Below are 21327 nucleotides of genomic sequence, written 5' to 3'. Positions count from 1 at the left end.
ACAGAAAGGAAATGGCACACAGGTTGGCTCTTTCTCCATCAACGTGTTCTTGATGTGATTTCTCTAGTCAACCAAAGATGCACAGCAATTACCTGAGGGCCGTTACATAACCACAGAATTAAGCTAGCGGGTTTCTTGAGCTCCAGGAAGATCAACCAGGTTGGATCATCAAGCAGAAAAATGGAAGAAAGTGACAGAGACTCCTGCTACCGGCTGTTGATGGTAATCCAGCACATCTGTATGAGTCAACTTAAGTGGTTTCCCACAACTCTGCATTTTGCAACCCGTTTCTCATAGTTGGTAAGTGGATTTCAGAAATATGGCTGCATTTAGCTGGAACAAATGTCACTGAACAGCAAAAGTAAACAAGCTCATCTTCTTGGAGTGATTCATCTGAAGTGGTTTTAGTTAGGTAGGAATTCCACGCTGAACAGAAATGACTTTCAGGGGATTTGTTATCAAAATGGATTTGTTGCAACAAATGTTAGAACTGAAGAATTTCTGCTATTTATATTTAAAGTAAAAGGCTAAGCATAACAGTTGTCTTTTACAAAGAAGAATGTGTAAAACATTTGGTGTCAAGATATGCACAGCTGGTTGAACGCAAACAAAACAACTGTATATATTGAGTATTTGCATTTATGTTGCATTCCCAAGCATAACGTATTATGCATTTAAGTACAATATAATATAGCCATACGAGAGATTTTCGTTGATTTATTCTGACATGTTAGCACACTTAGCAAAAATTGCTTTAACACCAACAAGTCAAGATAGTCGCCTGATTTAGTCGTGGGATGTGTTAGTGTTGCAGATTGCATATGAAAAGGATTCAGGTCTATGTTCTCAATCTTTATACCACTGTGACCTATTTTTGTGAATGACTCATGTGAAGGTGCCTTGCCAGCTGATTTTCATCACAGATTATGTCAGTTGCTTAATTCTAAATTGCCTACCCTTGGAAGTCTTAGAGGGAATATGAATGCATTTAAATGAACACCCCTAATATCTTATGAATATGTATAGGAAATTCACAAATGTTTCTTCTTCAGGGAAAAACTGTTTGTTTCTAAAAATTGATTATGTTGCTGCTCTGAGAAAAAGTCTGTTTAAAGCTACCAATCAAGACTTTTCAATAAAAAACAAACAGCGTGTTTATTTTCTGTTAGCAAAAATTGTCATTTTTCATCGCACCAGTGTCACATTCCTGTCATAAGATTCAATCCATATAACACGGTTTAAAATGACAAGAAAAAATTTTTATGAATAAATGGCAATTTAATGAAATTTACTAGTCTATCTACTCAGAATGAGTTCCTTTTGCAAGAATTATTGCAATACCGAATGACTTTCCCCCCGTGTTTTGAACCTTTGCTTCCAAATGAAAGAAAACAAAAACTTAAATTCATCTAAATAAAGGGCTTTAAACAACCATGTACCAGAAAAGTAATTTGGAGTTTCCAAAAGATGTAAGCCATATTAGTGACAATTAACAAGGATAAATATTTTTATTTGCTATATTGCCAAAATTAGTTGCTCATTTCCCTTCATACACATGAACTTGAGTGACATCCCATTTTAATTCTTAGTGTTTGTGTGAAGGAAGGTTTTCCACAATCTTTAAGATTGTGGCATATGTTGGAGTTTGAAACTTTTTAAATGTAGACGCCCATCTATGAGGTCATACTGGTTTTGGACAGCATGGCTTCTGCTGCAATTCATCCCACAATATTTGCAGTAAAACATTGTCTAAAATGTGTCTTTTGCATTATTAAAAAGTTCCTTTACAAGAGATTAAAGGGCTGATGAACTCAACTCCAATCAGCCCCACACCATAAAATCGTCTCCACCAAACTTTACCCTTAACACTGTTGAACCAGGCAGTTGGCTTCTGACAACTACTAAGACGTCCAGTGACTTTTTTATGTAAAGCTTGGATGTAGCTGGAACCCAAACCCAATAAACTCTCTTGGAGCATGAGGTTTGGATGGAGTTCTGTAGATACTGACACTGCAGAAACTCACCGATCATATAGGCCACAACGTCCGCTGATCCTGCTCTGAGATTTTGCATGATCAAGTCCTTGGCTTTTCTTATCTCTGCAGATTGCTATTATGCCACTGACATTTGATTGCATAAAAAATAACAGGGAGGACTTGTTGTACAGGTATCAGGTTGGAATTCACCAAGTTCCCAAGAATCGCCCAGTGATCTACAAATCGTTGATGGAGTCTGCATGACATGTGGAAGTGATGAGAACACCTGTATTCAATGATGTGGATGGATGAGCAATTTTGTTCACTGATTTTAATTGAATTTCTCAATTTACTGTTCGATATTTAGATGGATTAAGATGAAGCTGTTCTTCAGATGTGCTTTTATTGTTTTGTGTTAGGGAGAGCGAATCATCCACTGGACGGTGAATTTCGCGGAAATGTGATTCACTGGTACTACTTGGTGGTTTACTGGACAGCATGCTTGGATCCGATCAACCGCATTTTAACAGAGTTGTTCCATCCTTCCAGTGTTGAACCGGGCGTTGGACACGCTAATGTGTGTGTAAGACAGAGGGGGTTGTGTGGACAGAGAAAGGAAAAGAGAGAGAGAGAGAGAGATCGTGGAAGAGAGCGAGCGCGCAATCCAGGTTGGCGCAGGCACCGGTCCCGGAGAACGGAGCGTTGTGCACGGTGGCAGCATGGCCTCGTCTCACGGGAGAAGCGACTTGCGCTTCGCGGACTGGATGGCAAGTTTACCGCAGAGCATGCACACCGTCCCGCTCGCCAACATGGCTATCCCAGGTAGGTTTGTTATTATGCATTTTCTTTTCACCAGCCCCGTTAAGTCACGCGTGGATAATGGCCATTTGTTTCCATCAGCGCGCGTCTGATCCCGGGCTAATAAGATGACAAAACATCGGTTATTTCTTTTTAACACCGTGGCTTTGAAAACTTCTGTGTTTCACTTTGCCGTTAATTAAAGTCCACTGGGCAGAAATGGGCATGACTTGAACTGTGCATCACTAGAACAAAGGGTGAGACCTGTTGCGCAACAGGATATGTGCCATCTATTTGTTTCACTTCAGCTTCCCCGCGATGTACCTATAAATAGCACACGGGTGACATATCGTTTTTATTTATTTATTTTGCACCCGATGAGTATACAAGAAGCAGAATTGCTGCTCTGTTTTGTGTTTGTAGCGGGGTGGCGCCCAAGAGGGGATGGGATGAGTTCTGTCAGTGCACTCAGATGATGATGGTGCTGATGATAGGAAATGAGCTTTTAGACCTTTAACCAATCAGTGCGCAGGTCTCTTTAACTCCATTCAAATTAAGACACTGGTTGTAAAGCCCAGCTCATATCTGGGGGCTTATTTTTAGGAGCCCATTAATTCAGAAATCTGCTATATTACGACCAAGAACAGCTCTACAGATCCTTCTTTTTTTTCCTCCCTTTTCACCCCATCTCACTGCCGTCTTGCTGCCTTTTGGTTGGACATGAACAATCGCTTGCTTTCTCTTTTTTTCGTAAACGATTTGCATGTAGAATCATTGTTACATGCAGATGGATTAGTGCTCGGTGTCCAATGAGGCGTGGCATTTTTTTTTGAACCAGCAGCGGCCACAGCTCTCAATAATACCTAAAAACCACACGCAATCATGCATTTCTTCATGCATTTAACCTGTCACCAGCAAAGGACAGAGCCAGCAATAACACGCGTGCTTTACATGCAGCTGCATCATAATTTCCCACACCAAAGTAGCGTGAGATCATGTTTTATTTCATTTAATTAGGTGTCATTACTTCTCTGCAGCTCTGCTGCCCTTTGCCTGTCCTCCAATTGGATACGGGATTTGAAAAGGCTCACTTAGTCTGGCTTTTTGCGTTTGTTTGCACACACTTCGCATCATGTTTGCCAAGATAATTCTCAAAAATCCTCAGGATTTTATGAGAGCTTATTTTAGCAGGAACCACGTGTTCCTTTCAGTGTGCAGTTTCTGATTTATTTCAAAGCGCTCATCTGACATCGCTCTCTTTGGTTTCTTCTTGAAATCAATGAGGCTTTGTTGAAGCATGATTGGAACTGGAAACATGACATTTTGATCTTCGATTTAAATATCTTTGTAAGATGTGCTAATTCAGATTTCAACATACTGCTGATGATACATATTCAATTTCCCACTGCTTCAATGGTCCAGGTCAAAACCATTTTTTCCTCCCAAGAAACTCAAAAGGACGCTTGTCTGCGTTCCAAGCACTGCACAGCAGTAAGCTTGTAAATGCCTTCTTTGTGATGTGGAAATTGTTTCTTTTGAGGTATTATGCTGCAGAAGGGATTTTTGCAGAGGAGGGAGAATGCTCTCTGTATGGCTTTATGGCACAATAGATTCTCAGAGAAGCATCAGAGTTTGACTGACGCGCTGCAACAACTGTCAAATGATAGGTTATACCTGGTGCTGTCTCATACGACTTGTGTTATTCTAATCCTGAAAGCAGGTCAAAAGCTGCCATCGCTGTGGTGCAGTGAACATCCACCCCTGTCTGAATGATTTGCTGATTAAATGGTCCATCTGCTGGTTGCTCTTCTTGTGCTTCTTGTTGGCTTGTTTTAATTTTAAATAATCAATCTTGAAATGGCACACTCAAAAGATTAAGAGGTTAATAATAGGCAAATGGAAAATCACTTCAGTTGATAATTGAGCCTGAGGTGGTGGCTGTGGTGATGCAGCAGCTAATCTCAAAGTGACCTAGTGCTACACACTAGCTACAGTGAATCTCGCTTTTTATGTGTGCAGATATTTAAAGTAACTGGAAAAAATGCAAAAAACAAAGACACATGAAGCGTATTGTCCACACATACGCTGATGAGGCATTACATTATGACTGACTGTTTAATAGTGAACTTGTCCTTTTATTTGCTGCCAAATCAGCACGGATCCATAGACGTAAACCTCAATAGACCTCTGAATGTTTGCTGTGGCATCTGCTACCTAGGTCTTGGTAACAAATTTGTATAACCTCTTATTGTTGTGAGGTGGATCCTGTATTTGTAACAGATTCTCGACTGGATTGAAATCTGAGACAAGTTAACCAATCCTTGTTTAAATTCTCACTTAATTCCCAAACCTTTTGTTGCTTCAAAGTACTTTTTAGATGTATTTTGCGGAAAGAGGCCACAGTCATCAGAGAATACATTTCTTTGAATGATTGCACATATTCTGTAATGCTTAGACAAGTCATTTACGTCAAATTAATATTATGATGGATGACAGAATAAAAGTTTTCTCAGGAGAATATTGCTCAAACCATCATGCTGCTTCCACCAGTTTGTCTGGTTCCCATAATGCATTCGCAGGTAGAGGAAACACACCTGGTCATCCATAATTCATCAGGCTACAGATCCATTGCTCTTTGGTTTTTTTTCCGATGCTGATGCACCAATTGCTGTTATTTTTGGTAGTAAACTTGTATCAGCAGAGATGCCCTGTTGCATCAGGACCCATGTGTTTTAGCTGTCTGTTGGATTAGATTATGTAGCCATTGCTCCGTACATGCATCAACAGTCCTACGGCCTTTCTTGAAACTCTTGATGGATTCTGACGTCTGTAGACTAAGAACACTCAGGTTTTGTTACACACTCGAGTGTGGTAGAACCAAACATTTCTTTTAAGTCTGACTACTTAGGTCACCCTCTGTTTTTGGAAATTGTTTGACTGATTTATTTTTGCAGTAACATTGGTTGTTCAACGCTTCAGTATTTTATTTGACCGAGAAAAGCTGCTTGCAGCCAAAGAGACAACACTACTGTTTTTTCTTGGATGCTCAGTGTCAAATGCACTCTGTTTGAACTGTAAGTAATTCCTTCGTCCTCACACTCAGCGCCCGAGAAAAGTTAGGTCACCTACTAGAGGCTTTTATGTTGTACACATCTAAACAACAATAGTGTTTTATTAACGCGTGCAAACCGGACTTATCAAATTTTGAGCCATGAAGAAAAACAATAAAAAGTGTAACTTATTCATCAAACTACATGCGAGACATGACCAACCTACTGTCTCACCAGCAATGAGAGACAGGAATGAGTTACAGTATTCAGAACACAAAGTGATAAAAACATATATCCTGTAATCAGCAAAGATGGTTTTATTACATTAAATTAAGTGCTGTCAGTTGACCCATAAATAGATTTAATTTGGTTAATCATGTTCGAGATGTGAGCTTAATTCAGAAAGCTTAGAGGTGATGAACTATGAAAGTTTTTTTCTTAATTTATTCTATTTTCTCCCAAATAAAGTCTTTATATCTCAATTTATTGCAAATGTGTAGTTATTTCAGAATCGCTATGTGCAATATTCATATAACAAAGGACAGTTCGTATTATTATTATTTTTTGCTGTCCCCTAATGCATGGTCAGTATGAGGTGTTGCTGAAAGGTTAATGACTCGATTGATTGTGATTGTGATTGTCCACTGTTGCCAGATCCAGAAGAAGTGATTGCAGCGAGTCAGTGACTCACTGCAATCTGTTGGGTTTCCATAGATAGAAAACCTTTTTCAAAAGGACGCCTTTCGAAAAACTCCTTTTAACCAATTGAATAGCAAATATAACTTCACTGCATTGTTTGAAAACTATAATGAATTTGGAATGCATCTACTCCATCCGTATGATTGGATTAAAGACACTTTTTTTTTGTAAAAAATGATAGGTTATACCTATCAAGACAATATTGGAATTGGTGCTACGTAAATAGACTGAGAAATACTTAATTGAAATAATCTCTGAGCGAGTTTACATTTGTTGCAGTTCAATAATATATTTCCAAGATAAAAAGACCAAAATGGCGAAAAAGTTATTCATATTTCATAGAAAATTAGCTCTTTTGAAGCTGACCGAATAAACAGCCGACCAACTGCTGTGCTAACTACAGCTTTTGTTTTATCATTGACTTTGTTGTATTACACCTCACTGCAAAACTCACTCTTTTTCCTGCATGAACAACTTCCACACTGAAGTAAAGAGTAACGTTGATACTGCAACATATTGTGACATGTAGATATTATGCGTTCAGTTATTTGAAAAGGATTCGATTCTTCTGATTTTAACCGGCTAGTCTCTGATCAGGAGTGGTGAAGCCTAGAATAGTGTTTTTCCAACGACTAGCCGATTTCTGAGTGTATTTTGTTTTGTGCTGTTATTAAAAAATCTTCTAAGGTGTGTAGAACAAAATGAAACAATCATTTTGTTCTACATTACAGGAAAGCTATGGGAATCATGCTGTGTAATATCCAGAATATGGTTAGAACGGTCCATAAGTAAGAGTTTACTATTTTTGTCTATAGGATTGGGTCCAACTGTTTTTAAAATAGCAGGATTTCTGCAGTGCCCAAAGACACCAGTGACTCATTTGTCACCTAGAGGAGAATTGACTCAGTGCTGTTGTGAAACTTGATTGAAAATGGGCCAGGAAAAAAAAAAGGAGTTAAAGAGGAACAGCTTTTTCTAGGCACAACTATAAAAAAACAACACAATTTTGAGATTGGAAGATTTTGAGTAGCATCTATTCAGAATAGGTAGTATACATAATGTCAGCGAGGAGCATTAATATTGACAGATAATTTATTATTTACATCATTCTGATACTGAGTTTTATTAAATCATATAAAATAAAATGCTGTGACTCATAACTTGACTCAGCAACATTGGTTTTGTGTTTTTTCTAATATAACATCTACATATCTCCATAAGCATTCTGCTGCTTTTCTATTTCTCCCGCCTACCACTAACACGTCAGTGTTGGTCACAATTGCAACTTTTGTCCAATCAGTAATTATGGATGGAATCATGCCTTCTCTGGCTTATCGAAATTCTATAAGACTCGATGGCTGTCCAGTATTATAGATGGCTGTCCATCATCTAGTTGTAGTTATGGTTGATGATAGATAGGTAGATAGATAGATAGATAGATAGATAGATAGATAGATAGATAGATAGATAGATAGATAGATAGATAGATAGATAGATAGATAGATAGATAGATAGATAGATAGATAGATAGATAGATAGATAGATAGATAGATAGATAGATTGCCTTTATTGTCATTGAACAGAATTCAATGAAATTTCCATTGCCACTCCCATGCAAAAAGTCAAATATATACAATACATAAATAAACTGCACAGTAATAACAATATATGCAACTAAAATTAACTAAAAAGCACTCCAACCAAACTAAAGAGGAAGCAGCAGGTCCAATTATGGCAAGGTGCAGATGATGTGACAAAGTGCAGAATAGTATGGCTGTGTGGGGCTGGGAATGGGTCACATGAAGGAAAAATGGCTTTAAATTTTCCTTTTCCCTCAAGCTATTCAGTAGGGAAGATGGTAAAGCCATTTTTTAGCAGCTACTGGATCTGCGAGGTGAATGCCACACACTCCCTGTCTGCACATTATTCATTGAGTTGGTCAAGAATGACGTCCCAAAGATGTTATAAATTAGTTTCCCTGGTGTTTCATCACTTTCAGTGATAGAAGGAAAATATGACACACCACAGTGTCTCATCTATATATGTGTGTGTGTGTGTGTGTGTGTGTGTGTGTGGGGGTGTGTGTGTGTGTGTGTGTGTGTGTGTGTCACATCCATCAGGTACATGCACAGTAAGTTTCTTAAAATATAGTGTTCAATATTTCAAAATTTATATTTGTGAATGCCCAAAGGTCAAGTTGTAGAGTGCTTTTTAAAGCCAACTTTAAATCCCTTGAGTGTGTATGACTGCCTTCCCATAATCCATAATCTATAGTTCACTTCACAGATTTCATATCAAAAGTGAAGACTCTGGCTTGGCCATTTCAAAATTTGAATGCTAGTTAAATTCAGAAGACACATGTTTCCAAAAATAAAGGAATAATTAAAAAGCTTTGCATGTCGGTGGTGTGAATAACTTAGATAACAGAATGTGCCTCGAAAACAGAAATTGCATAGAGAAATAAATGAAGGATGTCGGCTGACAAAGGAGTTGATTTAGAGATCAGACTGTATACAATTGTCTGAAAAGCAGTGGGATTTACATATAAAAAAGCTAAGCACACCACAGCTGTCATGGACTGTAGATGTTTGGATGAAAGTGGCTTTTTGAGATGAATTCAGGAACTGCATCAGCCACGAATTTGATTCTGCAGCCTTCTAAATAAAACATATCCATATGTCCTCAGAACAGTAGAATACATAGAAATATTTTACACTTTTTTCATTTCATTTATCTAAACTAGGCTTGGTGAGATTAGAATACAATATCAGACCAATAAAAAAGTAGCTTATAACACAGAAAATAGGTTTTATAGTTGTTTTATGACTCGGTAGTGATATTCTTTTAATAGGTTCTTTTAATCTAAAAATTGAGCCTCATTGAAACACACATTCTGATTTATTGAATATGACTGGAAATTTGTCAAAGTCAAAACTGAACATAATTTATAACCATAGTACTTGTATTTTTTCCTATATAGGTAATACAACAGAAAACATTAACCTTGGAGTGGTTTTATTTTACTTAATTTGAGTAAAATGTCTACAATATTTCTATGTTTTTCTCTTTCTACAAATTAAACAAAATAGATTTGTTTTTTATTAAAACTTCATATTTAAATAGATTTGTGGGGTTTAAATGTTTAACAATTAATGCTATTTTTTTATTTTATTTTTAATATCAGTACCCCATTATACTAGAATGTGGACACTAACTTTAAAACTGCACCAATCTATTCCGCTCTGATGAACATTCTGATTTACACTTTTTAGAATTTCTAAAATTTCTAAGTTCCTTAGATAGATATTTTCTGAAAAAAAACTGGAGGAAATGATTTATGATGATTTCCATATATTATATTTTTACTTCTCCATTTGTCTACAATTCAGTTCAGCGCAGAAGGACCAATAAATCTAATTTTTCATATTTTTGCCAGAAATTGAATCATATTATGTGCATATAGGAATAGAATAGAATAAAATGCTTCTGTCATAAGGTGATAGAAAAGCAGCATTCATGAATGACAGAAATACTATATGGAAAATCTCAAAAAGTGAAATATAGCCAAGAGGCCTGTAGATTACATTAATTTTTTCCATAAAATTTTCCTGAACTGCATCCTGTCACTTTCCATTTCCTTCTCTCTTTCTCTTCCTCTCTCCTGTCCTCAGCATCCAAAAACAGATCTGACTTTTTATGGTGAGCTGAAATGCTTTTTCTCTCTCAAAAAACCCCCCAGATTCGAACCAGCAGTGGTCCTTTCTGAATGCTCCCCTCTCATGCAGGGAGAATCACTCGTTTACTTCCGGTCAATTTTCAAGACAACACTGCCACCATAATGATCAATAAGTCATTTTTTCAGCCAGTTTCAGCCTTACTTTTCTGCTTTCTGTTCTTTGGCTCCTTGTTCCAGTGTGGACGTGACAACTTCATGTCTCCACCTGACATGTGATTGCATGGCTGACTGTCAGAAGAAAATAGTTCTCACTGCTTCCACAGTCTGTTCTGCTGTCAGACTGGTAATCCATGTAATGTTTAAGACAAGACAGATTGCTATTAGTCTTTTTTTATTACAACACTTTATATGTTTGTATGCAACATTTAAAAGATCAATACTCAGATGTTATGTACATCTGAATATATTATTCGGTCACACTGTTTGATGTGTTTTGTTCTTTTCCTAAGTATAAGTAGAAATTATATTTTATCAGACATTTGTGAATAAAGGCTCTAAAATATTTATCAGAATTCAAAGTCTGCTGATAATTTAGGATCAGTTGTGAGCAGGATTTACTGTTTTTGCTTTAATCTTTGTCATTCTATGTTTGCAAAAAGCAACATTAAAGTGAAGCAAACAGTAGTTTTTAGAAGAATTAAATGTGACCTCTGTCATTTATTTGAACACATTTAGATAAATCTTTTAGGTGTGAGACATCACTCTCAATATGGGTGCAACTGAACCCCCCAGAACTTTATTGTGCTGGACTGATTTCTCCACATTTACACATTTCACCTCAAATTGCTGAAGATGTTCTGCGTATTTGAATAAATATTTAGATCTTCATTGTTTTGACTTTTTTGGGAAGGCATTTCCCTTTCCACTACAGCATGAGCCACATGCTTTTCATCACACATATTTAAAGCATTTTTCTCAGCACTCCACAAACAAACATTATGATATATGCTTTAGGAGCTCAGATTTAAAATAAATCCCAAAAGTTGTAATCTTGTCAAAAAGTCAAGGGACTTATAACTTTGATTTTTCATATGCTATGTATCTTTTCTTTAGTATGTTATCACAAAAATTTTAGAGATGGTTTTTAACAGCAATGTTTGATTTATCACAGTTCTTATTTTCCATTTTAAGGAATGTGGTAGAAAAATCTTTTTTTCTCCCCAAGTGGCTGCCTACTGAGATGTGGATACACATTTTCCAAAGTCCACTACTGATTAGCTAATCAGCTCCTCTTCACAATTTCTTCCCCAGAAGATGTCAAGTCTAAGTCTCTAAGTCTGTAGGCTCCCGGTGTGGCTGAGCACAGAGACAGAAAGAGATACAAACCAAATATAGAACTAGGAAAAAGATGCACAGCTGAGTCAGAATGGTGGCCTCATCATGCTTTTAAGATTCAGTGGCAATAAATGGGTTTTTGCATGTGCTGTGTTCTGTTTTTCTTATCTTAGTGTAAATTTCTTGAAACACTATTTGTTATTTTCTTTTCACACCTCTGACTCACTGAGGGCAGAGGCACAAAGCTGTTAGCATTTGGCAAATGTTTGCAAACTTCATTTTGAAAGACACAAAGGTAGATCTGATCTCCCCATCATGAATAACTCTATGCTGTTGCAGTTCCCCAACATTTAAATGAGGTTTTAAGGTTAAAACCTGTTCATGTTTATAAATATTTATGAAAGATTAAGCCATTCTTGTCATTCTCTAAAAACAAAAACCCTTTGCTTTTGATGGGGAGAGAAAATCTGGAGTTTTTCTTTTTCTTTTGCGCGACTAAAAATCCTTCCGCAGTAAATGATTATTCTGGATAAATGAGTCGCTTTTGAGCTGAGATTTTACATTCAGCTGAGCTGAATAATATTGAAGCGTCATGAACAGAACTCCGTGTGGATTCCTTATGTGGGCCAACAGTGTGATTACAGACCCCTAAAATAGGATCGCTCTTGTCCAGTTCCACGTTTCCGTTCTAATCTGAAAACTGACTTGTCCAAGTGATGTGGTAACTTCTACATATCTCCCTCCTTTTTTTCAACTCTATTAAAATTTGTGTTAGGCATTATAATTAAAAATTTTAGTTAATGAAACCCTTTATTGAAATTTAAGATTATTTTCCCTGTCAAATTGTGTGTGAAATTAGTTTTTTTGTGTCATAAGGAACCTTTATTCCCTAGCGGAGGGACAGGAAGAGGCTGAGAATTGAACCGGTTGGCATATGGAGCCCTGCTCTCTTACTCAACCATGTGGTTCTCCTTCAGACAGAATTTTGATATTTTATCAAATAAATTATGAGACTAAGAGTAATTTTTCTTTTTACATGCTTTGATATTGATTATTGTAGCAATGATGCTATTAGCTTCCAGCCTTCATAAAAAAAAAAATATCACATTGAAAAGACTTTTGAATTATCATGTGTAAAGAAGCAAAACTTCCTGTGCCAAAAAGGGAGAGACAAAAACAAAATATAACAAAAAGAAATTCAGCGGTGCAGCTGCTGCAGCTGGTTAAGGTCACAGCGTGTTACACTGTGACCCGAATGGTGCGGCTCAGCCAGCAGTGATGCAGTTAGCTCCACCGCCCCGGGATTCAGCTGTCCGCCCTGCTTATGGTCATTCTCTGAGCTGGCTGTGAAGACCTGGCTCTGGTGCGTGTAGATAGTTGAAGGTCAGTTTGGGCTTCATGTCAGCTTGTTGATGGAAAAGGTGGGTGGTCCTTCTGTGTGCCTAAAAAGCAAGAAATGGGATTTTGTGGCAGGAGTAATTGCAAACTAGGATGATCAAGAAAATAGAGCGTATTGCTTGTTTCATATAAACCACTTTGAACTGCCTTGTTGCTGAAATGTGCTGTACAAATAATCTTGACTTAATTTATGCCATCACAATGTCCTTATTTAAATACCTGCAACTGACAGTACCGTCATGCAGACTCATTTTTGTGTCCTCCTTTAGGTTCTCACGACTCCTTCAGTTTCTACATTGACGAGGCATCCCCAGTGGGCCCCGAACAGCCAGAGACAGTCCAGAACTTTGTGTCTGTTTTCGGTACGGTAGCCAAGAAGCTAATGAGAAAGTGGTTGGCCACGCAGACTATGAACTTCACTAGCCAGCTGGAGGCCGGGATCCGTTTCTTTGACCTGCGCATCTCCACCAAGCCCCGTGACCCCGACAACGAGCTGTACTTCGCCCACGGGCTCTTCAGTGCCACGGTCAGTAGAGAAGCAGACAGCTCTGATGTTTGTGTTTTTTTGTTGTTTTTTTTGATGCAATGACTGATACTTGTGGTTGCTAAGTGATGTTATTTAATTTCCTTGCACTTCAAGAGAAAGTACCTCTTGAAGTACCTTGGAAAGTCAAAGTTTTTTCTGCATTTAGATTTTGGTGTCAGGATGTCAATAGATGGATTTCTTATTAGAGGGGTTTTTATGTGTCTGTTTTCAGGTCCGCGAGGGTTTAGAGCAGATCAGCAGTTTCCTATCAGCACATGCCAAAGAAGTTGTTTTCCTGGATTTCAACCACTTCTACGGTGTACAGAACCTGCACCACGAAAAGCTGGTGGCCATGCTGAAAGAAGTTTTTGGAGAAAAACTCTGCCCAGTGGTCTTTGCACAAGAGGTATAAATGCATCTACATTTCAACAATGCAACCCCCTGTAATTTATTTATTTTGTAACTTTAACAACTTGTGTCAATGAGGATATAACATTTTTGCGAGTGATCTCAGCTCTTCACTGCACTTTTAAGTTTTTTATCTAGACTTTGATGATTGTCTTAATGATAGTTTTTTTTATTTTTTATGAACATTCCATTTTTAGTCGGTTTTGTTTTTCAGAAGGTTTTATTTTCAGTCTACTCGTAATCATTTTGCAGCTTGACTTGTACTGAAGCACTTTCTCTCCCCTACTTTCTGGCTTATCACATGCAGAAGATACTCTAATAAACCGTTGCTTTGACATCTTCTTATCTCACAGTCACTCTCTTATCACAGTGGGCTCCAATAAAGATTTCAGACTTGATTCCGTCATGGTGAATTGGGTGATGTGCGACAGGAATCTCAAAGAATTTTATCTCTTCACTTCTCCATTTCTTAGCTATTGCTAGAACTGTACTCATCTGAGATCTCAGAAGTTCTTCCTGGAATCTGCTGCAGCCGTTTCCCCAGTTTGGAGTTCGCAGCCCCAAGTGCTGCAGAGGCCTTGACATTTCATAGCTTTTTTGTTTGCTATTTGAAGCTATGGGATTTTTTTGTGCTTCTCATATTACCTTGCTGTTACTTTAAATCATCATTTTGATCTGTGATTCTCTCTGTTCTGATGTGTCTGTCATCACAAACTCTGATTGGCTAGTCATTTCTTGTTTCTCAGGCTGAAAGTCCCACAGTAGCAATGAGAGTTCAGATAGCCTCCCTCTGGATCTGATACCAATGCTTTTATTTTTACAAGTGGATTAAAAAAGTTGCATTTCAAATCTGTTTTAAGGAATTTGTGACCAGAGTAAAATTGCTAAGTCCCTGTTTGAATTGTCTTTAAATTCTGGTTTTCATATTGGACTCTTATAGTTTTTACAAATAGAAAGGCTTCATAAATGTCAGACTTTGTTCACATCTCCCATCAGTGTAGATTATTACAGTTCAAGGGAACCAGTTTTATTCGTTTTTATTGGAAATCACCAAAAGTAGTTACACGTCTTATAAAACAAATAAAATGGCACTTTTATGGCCAATTGTCAACTTGTATACCAACTTTTCTAGCTTTAACAAAAAAACATTTTTCTCACAGTGCCTAATTTATAAGAAAACAGGGTGCAGTTGTAGTTAATTTCTCATTCAATAATCTGTTATCCTGTAATTCTCTGACTATGCATAGGTGACTCTTAAGTATCTTTGGGAGAAGGAGTACCAGGTGCTGGTCTTCTACCACCACCCCATGGCCCTGGAGGTTCCCTTCCTGTGGCCTGGCCAGATGATGCCTTCTCCGTGGGCCAACACCACCGACCCAGAGAAGCTCGTTCAGTTTCTCCAGGCATCTGTAACTGACCGCAGGTTTGCGACATTTATTTCAATAACCAGCTCTCATATAATTCTGATCTGTAGTTTACATACACATGTTCTTTTTTTCTGCAGGAGGAAGGGAACGTTCTTCGTCTCCCAGGTGGTTCTGACACCAAAGGCAAGTACTGTTATGAAGGGCGTGGCCAGCGGACTGAGGGAGACGATAACGGAAAGGTATTTATTCCAGGGAGAGGCCAAAAGAACCCAACAAGAACATTGTTCTGCTTGTTTACAGCATAACGATAGGGCATGCAAATCATGCAGCGTTTTCACCAATTAGGAAAAAGAGTAACAACCATCTGGGACCAAAACTGCTGCTACACCTCAAGCGCCACTGGTCTCTGAGGTGGCATAATTTACCCATAACAACTCACGGTGTGGACACCCAAAGATAGAAATATGTGAGCCGTTGTGGCATTAAATAACTTAATCAGCATGCCTGTTGGGTTTTACAAATGTCCCCCAGCATTTGGCTGTGACCTCATTTGAGCTGGTTTGTTGGTTTTAAAAAACAAAACCATTGTTTTTGTTTCTCTTTGTTCTTTGTGTACCTTCCCTATGTTGCAGGACTAATTTTCTAGGTTTATCCCAGCTTTGTCTGTGTTTCACTCCATCTTAATGTCACCAGCTTGTTAAAAGCTTTGGCACCAAAACCATCAATTTTGCTGGTATGAATTATTCATTTGATAATTCCTCCATCAGCCATTCTCACCAGGCAGTTAGCTACTTTGATGTAGACATCCTTCAAAGTTGCAAGCATTCATTTTGCAACACTCACAAATCAGTAGAGGACTCTGCAATGCAAGAAAACAGTTGTGCATGAGATGGAGGGAGGGCGAAAACTCCTAGAATTTGGGGGGCCATGTGGAGCGAGGAATCGGCGAAGATAACGTCCTCCCCTGTTGCTCGATATTCACGAACATGTCCACCAAAAGCTCAGAGTGCACTTCTCACACCCCAACGCCAGCTGTGAGAAGGACACAGGCAGACATCACATGCTGTGCTAAAAAGATCTTTTATCACAGCTTGTTTTTCCGTGCACAAAACTGTGTTTTATACTTTTCTCTGGCCAACAACACTGTACCATGTCAATGAAGCAATACCATAAACTCCCAGGGTGTAGTTAAACGATTAATGCTTGAAAGAAACCTGAAGAACCTGCCCTTTTTTCCTTACAAGCTATTGTATGTGTGTTTTGTGTTTGTTTCTGTTCTTCGTAGGGCGTTACCAGGCATGATGCAGTGGATCAGATCTCAAAGGCCCGGGGAGAATGGCATCAACATTATTACAGCCGATTTTGTTGAGCTCGGTGAATTCATCAGCGCCGTCATCAGCCTCAACTATCATCACCTGAATGAAGACGAAGATGACGATGCAACCTGAGAGCCCATGTTGGGACATCAGAGAGCGCAGTTGCCACCACCGAATAACGGGTGTTCTGGGCTCTGCTCTCAATCTACACTCTTTGGCATTTATTTCAGGAGGGAAGCAATGTTGCGGCTCCTTTCTCTTTATTTAGGGCTATAGTGGACTGAGAGATCAGGGAGGATGAAGAAGAGACCGAGATTAGGCTGGTGAAAAAATACACTGATGGTTGGAGTACTTTGAGAATGAGGTTGATTTGTTTCCTATTTTTGGGATCAAGACTTTTTTTTATTTCCAGACTTAGTGGTGATGTAAGTTACTCCCTTGGCTGTAAAAATATCCGCTGTTCCCACAAATATACCATTTCCAGGCTCGCAACTCTAACACAGGTTTTCAGAGCATAATTACCTTCAACTGACTTTACTTTTACATCCGTCTTGATATTCTAGTGATGATAACAGTTTTGCCAGAGGGTGTTTTAAATGAATATATGTAACTGAAATCGTAAATTGTAGCTAGCTCTCGTATGTCCCGTTTGAAAAATCAGTCCAAGTGCAGTCGTTTTTTTGTTGTTTTTTTTTCCAGACAATATGCATCCCCTTTCATGTCACTGCAGGTGTTTTGCAAACGCTTCTCCTGAGGTTTGGCTGCAGAGTGTCATAAAAATGTGGTGTTCCGGTGTGTTTATTCATTACACTGACACGAAAGAAATCATTTCCATATTTGTCCTCCAGCAGTAATATTTCAATGAGGTTTTTACTCAGTAGTGATTTGCACTGAAGTTGGAATTACAGCTGTCATTTATCAGACAGTCCTATAGGCAGCTGTGGATTGATTGATTAAAACCGTGGATTTGCTCATTTATAACCACACAGGAAGGGAGAGACAGAGTGCAGCTTGTCTAACTGGCGAATAATATCTATGCTGTTGGTGCATATATATTCTCTCCATCTTCATTTGACAATTATTTTCCCATTTTCATAACAAGCATCTACTTGCTCTGTTAGAAATGCACTTAGATGCACTTACTCCCTCTTTTCTAATGGTTAAACATCCAACTGTTTGTTCTACTACATGGTGGATTCTAAGTTGCGAAATGATTATATTTTGGTACATGACTGTACCCACAGTTTTTCTGCGACTAACTTGACCTTTGTATGTTTGTTTGTCCTTCTTTCTATATTGCAGCACGTATGAGTCACTGTGCAATGTTCTCCTTCATAATAACGGGCGATAACACTTCTTAGCAGTGACTTAGCAACTTAATTCAAGTCAGAAAATTATAGACATGATAGCTTAAGCAGTCCAAATGTGGCCACCTTGCAGTACAAACACTTTAATTCACAGAATTTTGGGTCACAGTTTGATGCTAACCTATGGTTAATAAAAAATGGTAGTTATGAGCTCAGTAAAATACATTCCACCTTCCCAGGATTACATGCACTCACCAATAATATTCCAAACATCAATATACTATATCCCTTAACAGTGATGTTTTGTTCCAGCTGTAGTTTCTGCAGTTTAGCCTTAATATGCTTCTCCAGCAAGCATTAACTCTGTTAAAAGGATAGTACAGAATTTTTAAAAGTTACTTTAAGTAAAGTTATCAGTAATGCACTGTGTAGGGAAATACTATACAGCAGCGAGCTTGTTAAAAATACATAAAATCTGCAGTTCGGTGGCAGCTGACAGCTAGCCAGACAGACGCCTCTTTTAGTTATGTTAGAGATTTAAAATGACTCAAACTGAAATGGTGGATAGTCATAGGATTCAGTGCTACATTACCGTATATTTGGAGTCTACTGCACTGCAAGCCAAAGTTGTGAGGTTTGCAGATGTTTTGTCTGCTGAACAACTGCAGCTGCTGGTTGCCTCTGCTGCCTCAAAGACTGAACCATGTCTTTAAGAAAGTTACTATAAAGTTCTGACAACACATCACTGAAAACTCACGAAAAACATCTGTCACATACAGCTACAATCATAGAAAAACAGACATCTTGATCCTGCTTGTTGATAATTTACTTAACATATTTCAGAGAGGTTTCAGTTAACCTCACGCAAAAAAAAGCAACGGAAAACATTTTTCTAATTCTTTTGCTTTAAATCTCATACAATTTAAATACTAGAATTGCTTTCCACATACTTAATTGTCTAAGCTGGCAACTGTTTGGGGATGTTTTAAACGAGTTGCATATCACATATGCAAGTCTAGTAAATGACTAATTGGTGGGTCATTCGGTGCGTGAAAAGTTCTTCCCCTGTTTTAATAACTTTAAATTACACATGTATAGAAGGACAAATGGTCACGGCAGCAATCTCATGTTTACTATGAACGCAGTATAATGGGTTAAAAACATTCACCTTGTTGAAAACCCAGGTTTTCAAGATCAACAAATTAATATCCATTTCACACAGTGTTGCATTGTAACAATATCATAGTTTTTCAAAATTTACTGTGCAAAACTAATTTGCAATGAGTAGCCTAACCACAGGTGTAATGGTTGGGACATCCCTACAGCTATAATTTAAGGGTTTTAAAGTTAAAATGGAAAATATGCAGGAAAATAATCATTTGAAGCTAATAATTAACATGGCATTTTCTCACGAGAATGTAAACTCTTCTGGTAAAGGACGTAAGGATGTTCTGGTAAAGTTTGCCATTTAAAAAAATGTTACTCAGCTGAATTGCTGAATGTGCGTTTTGTGAGTAAATGTATCATTTCTCAAGAAGTTTCATCTGAGTGACAGATTCAGCCTAACATGTTTGTAGTATCTGCTCCAGTACTTTCACTTCTGTGAGGTTCTGAGTTATGTCAAACACTTTATATTGTGGAATGTTTCTACATTCTGTAACTGTGCAAATTACTAATGCATTCTCCTATAACTGGTACAACAGAGCTGATGTTAACTTTCAAATCTCTTTTGTACTTCACTTTGTGCATGAATGAAAAGCTTTTTAGAATTCATCAGGTTTCTTTGCATCTACATCGATTTTTACATTATTTCCCTGAAGAGCATGTGTCCATTTTAACTGTAAATGTTTCTATCTTTTAAGGTGAAAATCTCTTCATTTTTACTTATTTCACTGCCAAAACCCCACTGAAGAGAAGGTTGTAGATTGTGTTGTAAGGACATTTGTGTCTTTCCCTGGTCCAAACTGTTGTCATTGCACTTGTTTTTTGATGTGAAAAGAGTCCTTTGCTGTTGTAAAAATCCAAACCATACTGCTCAAATTAAAGTTACTCTGTTCTATGTGGAAAATGGCCAATCAAATAAAGCTTCTATGCCTTTGGGTGAAGTGTCATTCTGTGAGCAGTTTGCTGAGGGGGAGCTGTTTGCTTGCTTGGTTAACTCCTTGACTGAAAAGATTATTATGTTAACAAGCACAATAAGGCTGCAATTGAACTTAATTAGCAAATTGCAATTACTCAGGATCTGATGCAGACTTCCTTACAGCTTCTAAGCAAGCATGGCAGCATTTCTCTCACTGTACAACACTGCAGAAAAGCATCCGAAAACTATCTTGTTTCCAGGGTGATGAGCACAGAGAGAGGGTGGGCAGCGGCACCTAGCGTGACCTTGCTGAGGTTGTTTCAGCGTCAGACTTTTAGCAGCCAGGTGGTAAAGAAGAAACAATAGCTCAGTGTTTTTCTGTTTGTGTGCATATTTTTAACAACAAAAAAAACTGAGTTCTCTATTCATCTAATTCTGACCCACTAACTGCTTTGAGAACAAATCACAGATTTGAAGTCTTAGCATCTCATCACTAAATATGCAAAGCTTCCCAATGTGTTATTATAAATAGTTGTTTTCACAAAATTGTCTTGATTTAATTTCTCTTCTTGTTGGTCACACAATTTTTGGTTGGTGTTCACTTTTGTTTTTTTTGCAGGTCAATAATATAATGAAACCGTCAGAAACCCCCCCCCAAAAACCAAGCTAACACAATGTCTGTAACATCGCTGTCAAGGTTCTGTACAAATGGCTGCTTGCCGAAGAAAGATGAGAAAATGCAAATGATTTGTTAAAGAGCGTGTTCATGTTAAAATGTCTCTCTTTCTCTGTCACGCACACACAGCAGTGAAGAGGAGGTAGAGGTGTGGGAGGCAGAGATGGATGATGGCATTCAGACAGTTTAAAGAGGGGCAGTGGCGAGATGTGCAGCTTCATAAAAGTTTGGCGCATGTGGAGGAGGAGGAGTAATTTTTTCCAGGCACTTCTGTCTCTACTTGTTAAGGTACATGTGTGCACAGGGTGACAGCTGCTCTGCCTACAATATGCATTTTCATCACGAAAGAATGTCATTGTTTTTTGCTTACATAAACCATAACCTGCCATACATGACCCATTTGGTTGTATTTCAATACCTCTAAAATGCTGACCGCTCTAAACCCCCTCACTCTCGTGGCTCTTAAGAGGATTTGGTAGGTACAGATAATGGATACAACCATGACAGATTACATAAATACGCAGCAAAATATAGCATTAACTATAAATAAAAACATGAAAATGCCAGTCTGCAACATGAAGAGGAGAAAGAGAAGGAGACACTTAATGATTGCTTCAGACAGACTTCTTTCCAAAAGAGCCAGAAGTCACATATAACAACATCTCATCATGAAATCTCATGCAAGGAAACAGCAGAACTTTGAACTGCAAAAATT

At 38.0% G+C, this 21327-nt stretch overlaps 1 protein-coding gene across 1 annotated transcript; it reads left to right on the top strand.

Annotated features, from left to right (window-relative positions):
* The first annotated feature begins 2479 nt into the window (after positions 1-2479).
* plcxd3 (phosphatidylinositol-specific phospholipase C, X domain containing 3) lies at positions 2480-19956 on the top strand. Its single transcript, XM_055039710.1, has 6 exons — positions 2480-2798; positions 13202-13458; positions 13691-13864; positions 15114-15289; positions 15371-15472; positions 16519-19956. Exons 1-6 carry the CDS (start codon positions 2696-2698, stop codon positions 16679-16681), a joined length of 975 nt encoding a protein of 324 aa, XP_054895685.1. The 5' UTR covers positions 2480-2695; the 3' UTR covers positions 16682-19956.
* The last annotated feature ends 1371 nt before the right edge of the window (positions 19957-21327 follow it).

The sequence above is a fragment of the Poeciliopsis prolifica genome, unplaced genomic scaffold (assembly GCF_027474105.1).
Source record: "Poeciliopsis prolifica strain line A6 unplaced genomic scaffold, Auburn_PproV2 SCAFFOLD014, whole genome shotgun sequence".
NCBI classification, from domain to species: Eukaryota; Metazoa; Chordata; class Actinopteri; order Cyprinodontiformes; family Poeciliidae; genus Poeciliopsis; species Poeciliopsis prolifica.
The sequence above is the reverse complement of the archived record's forward strand: the minus strand, read 5'-3'. Positions and strand labels throughout refer to the sequence as shown.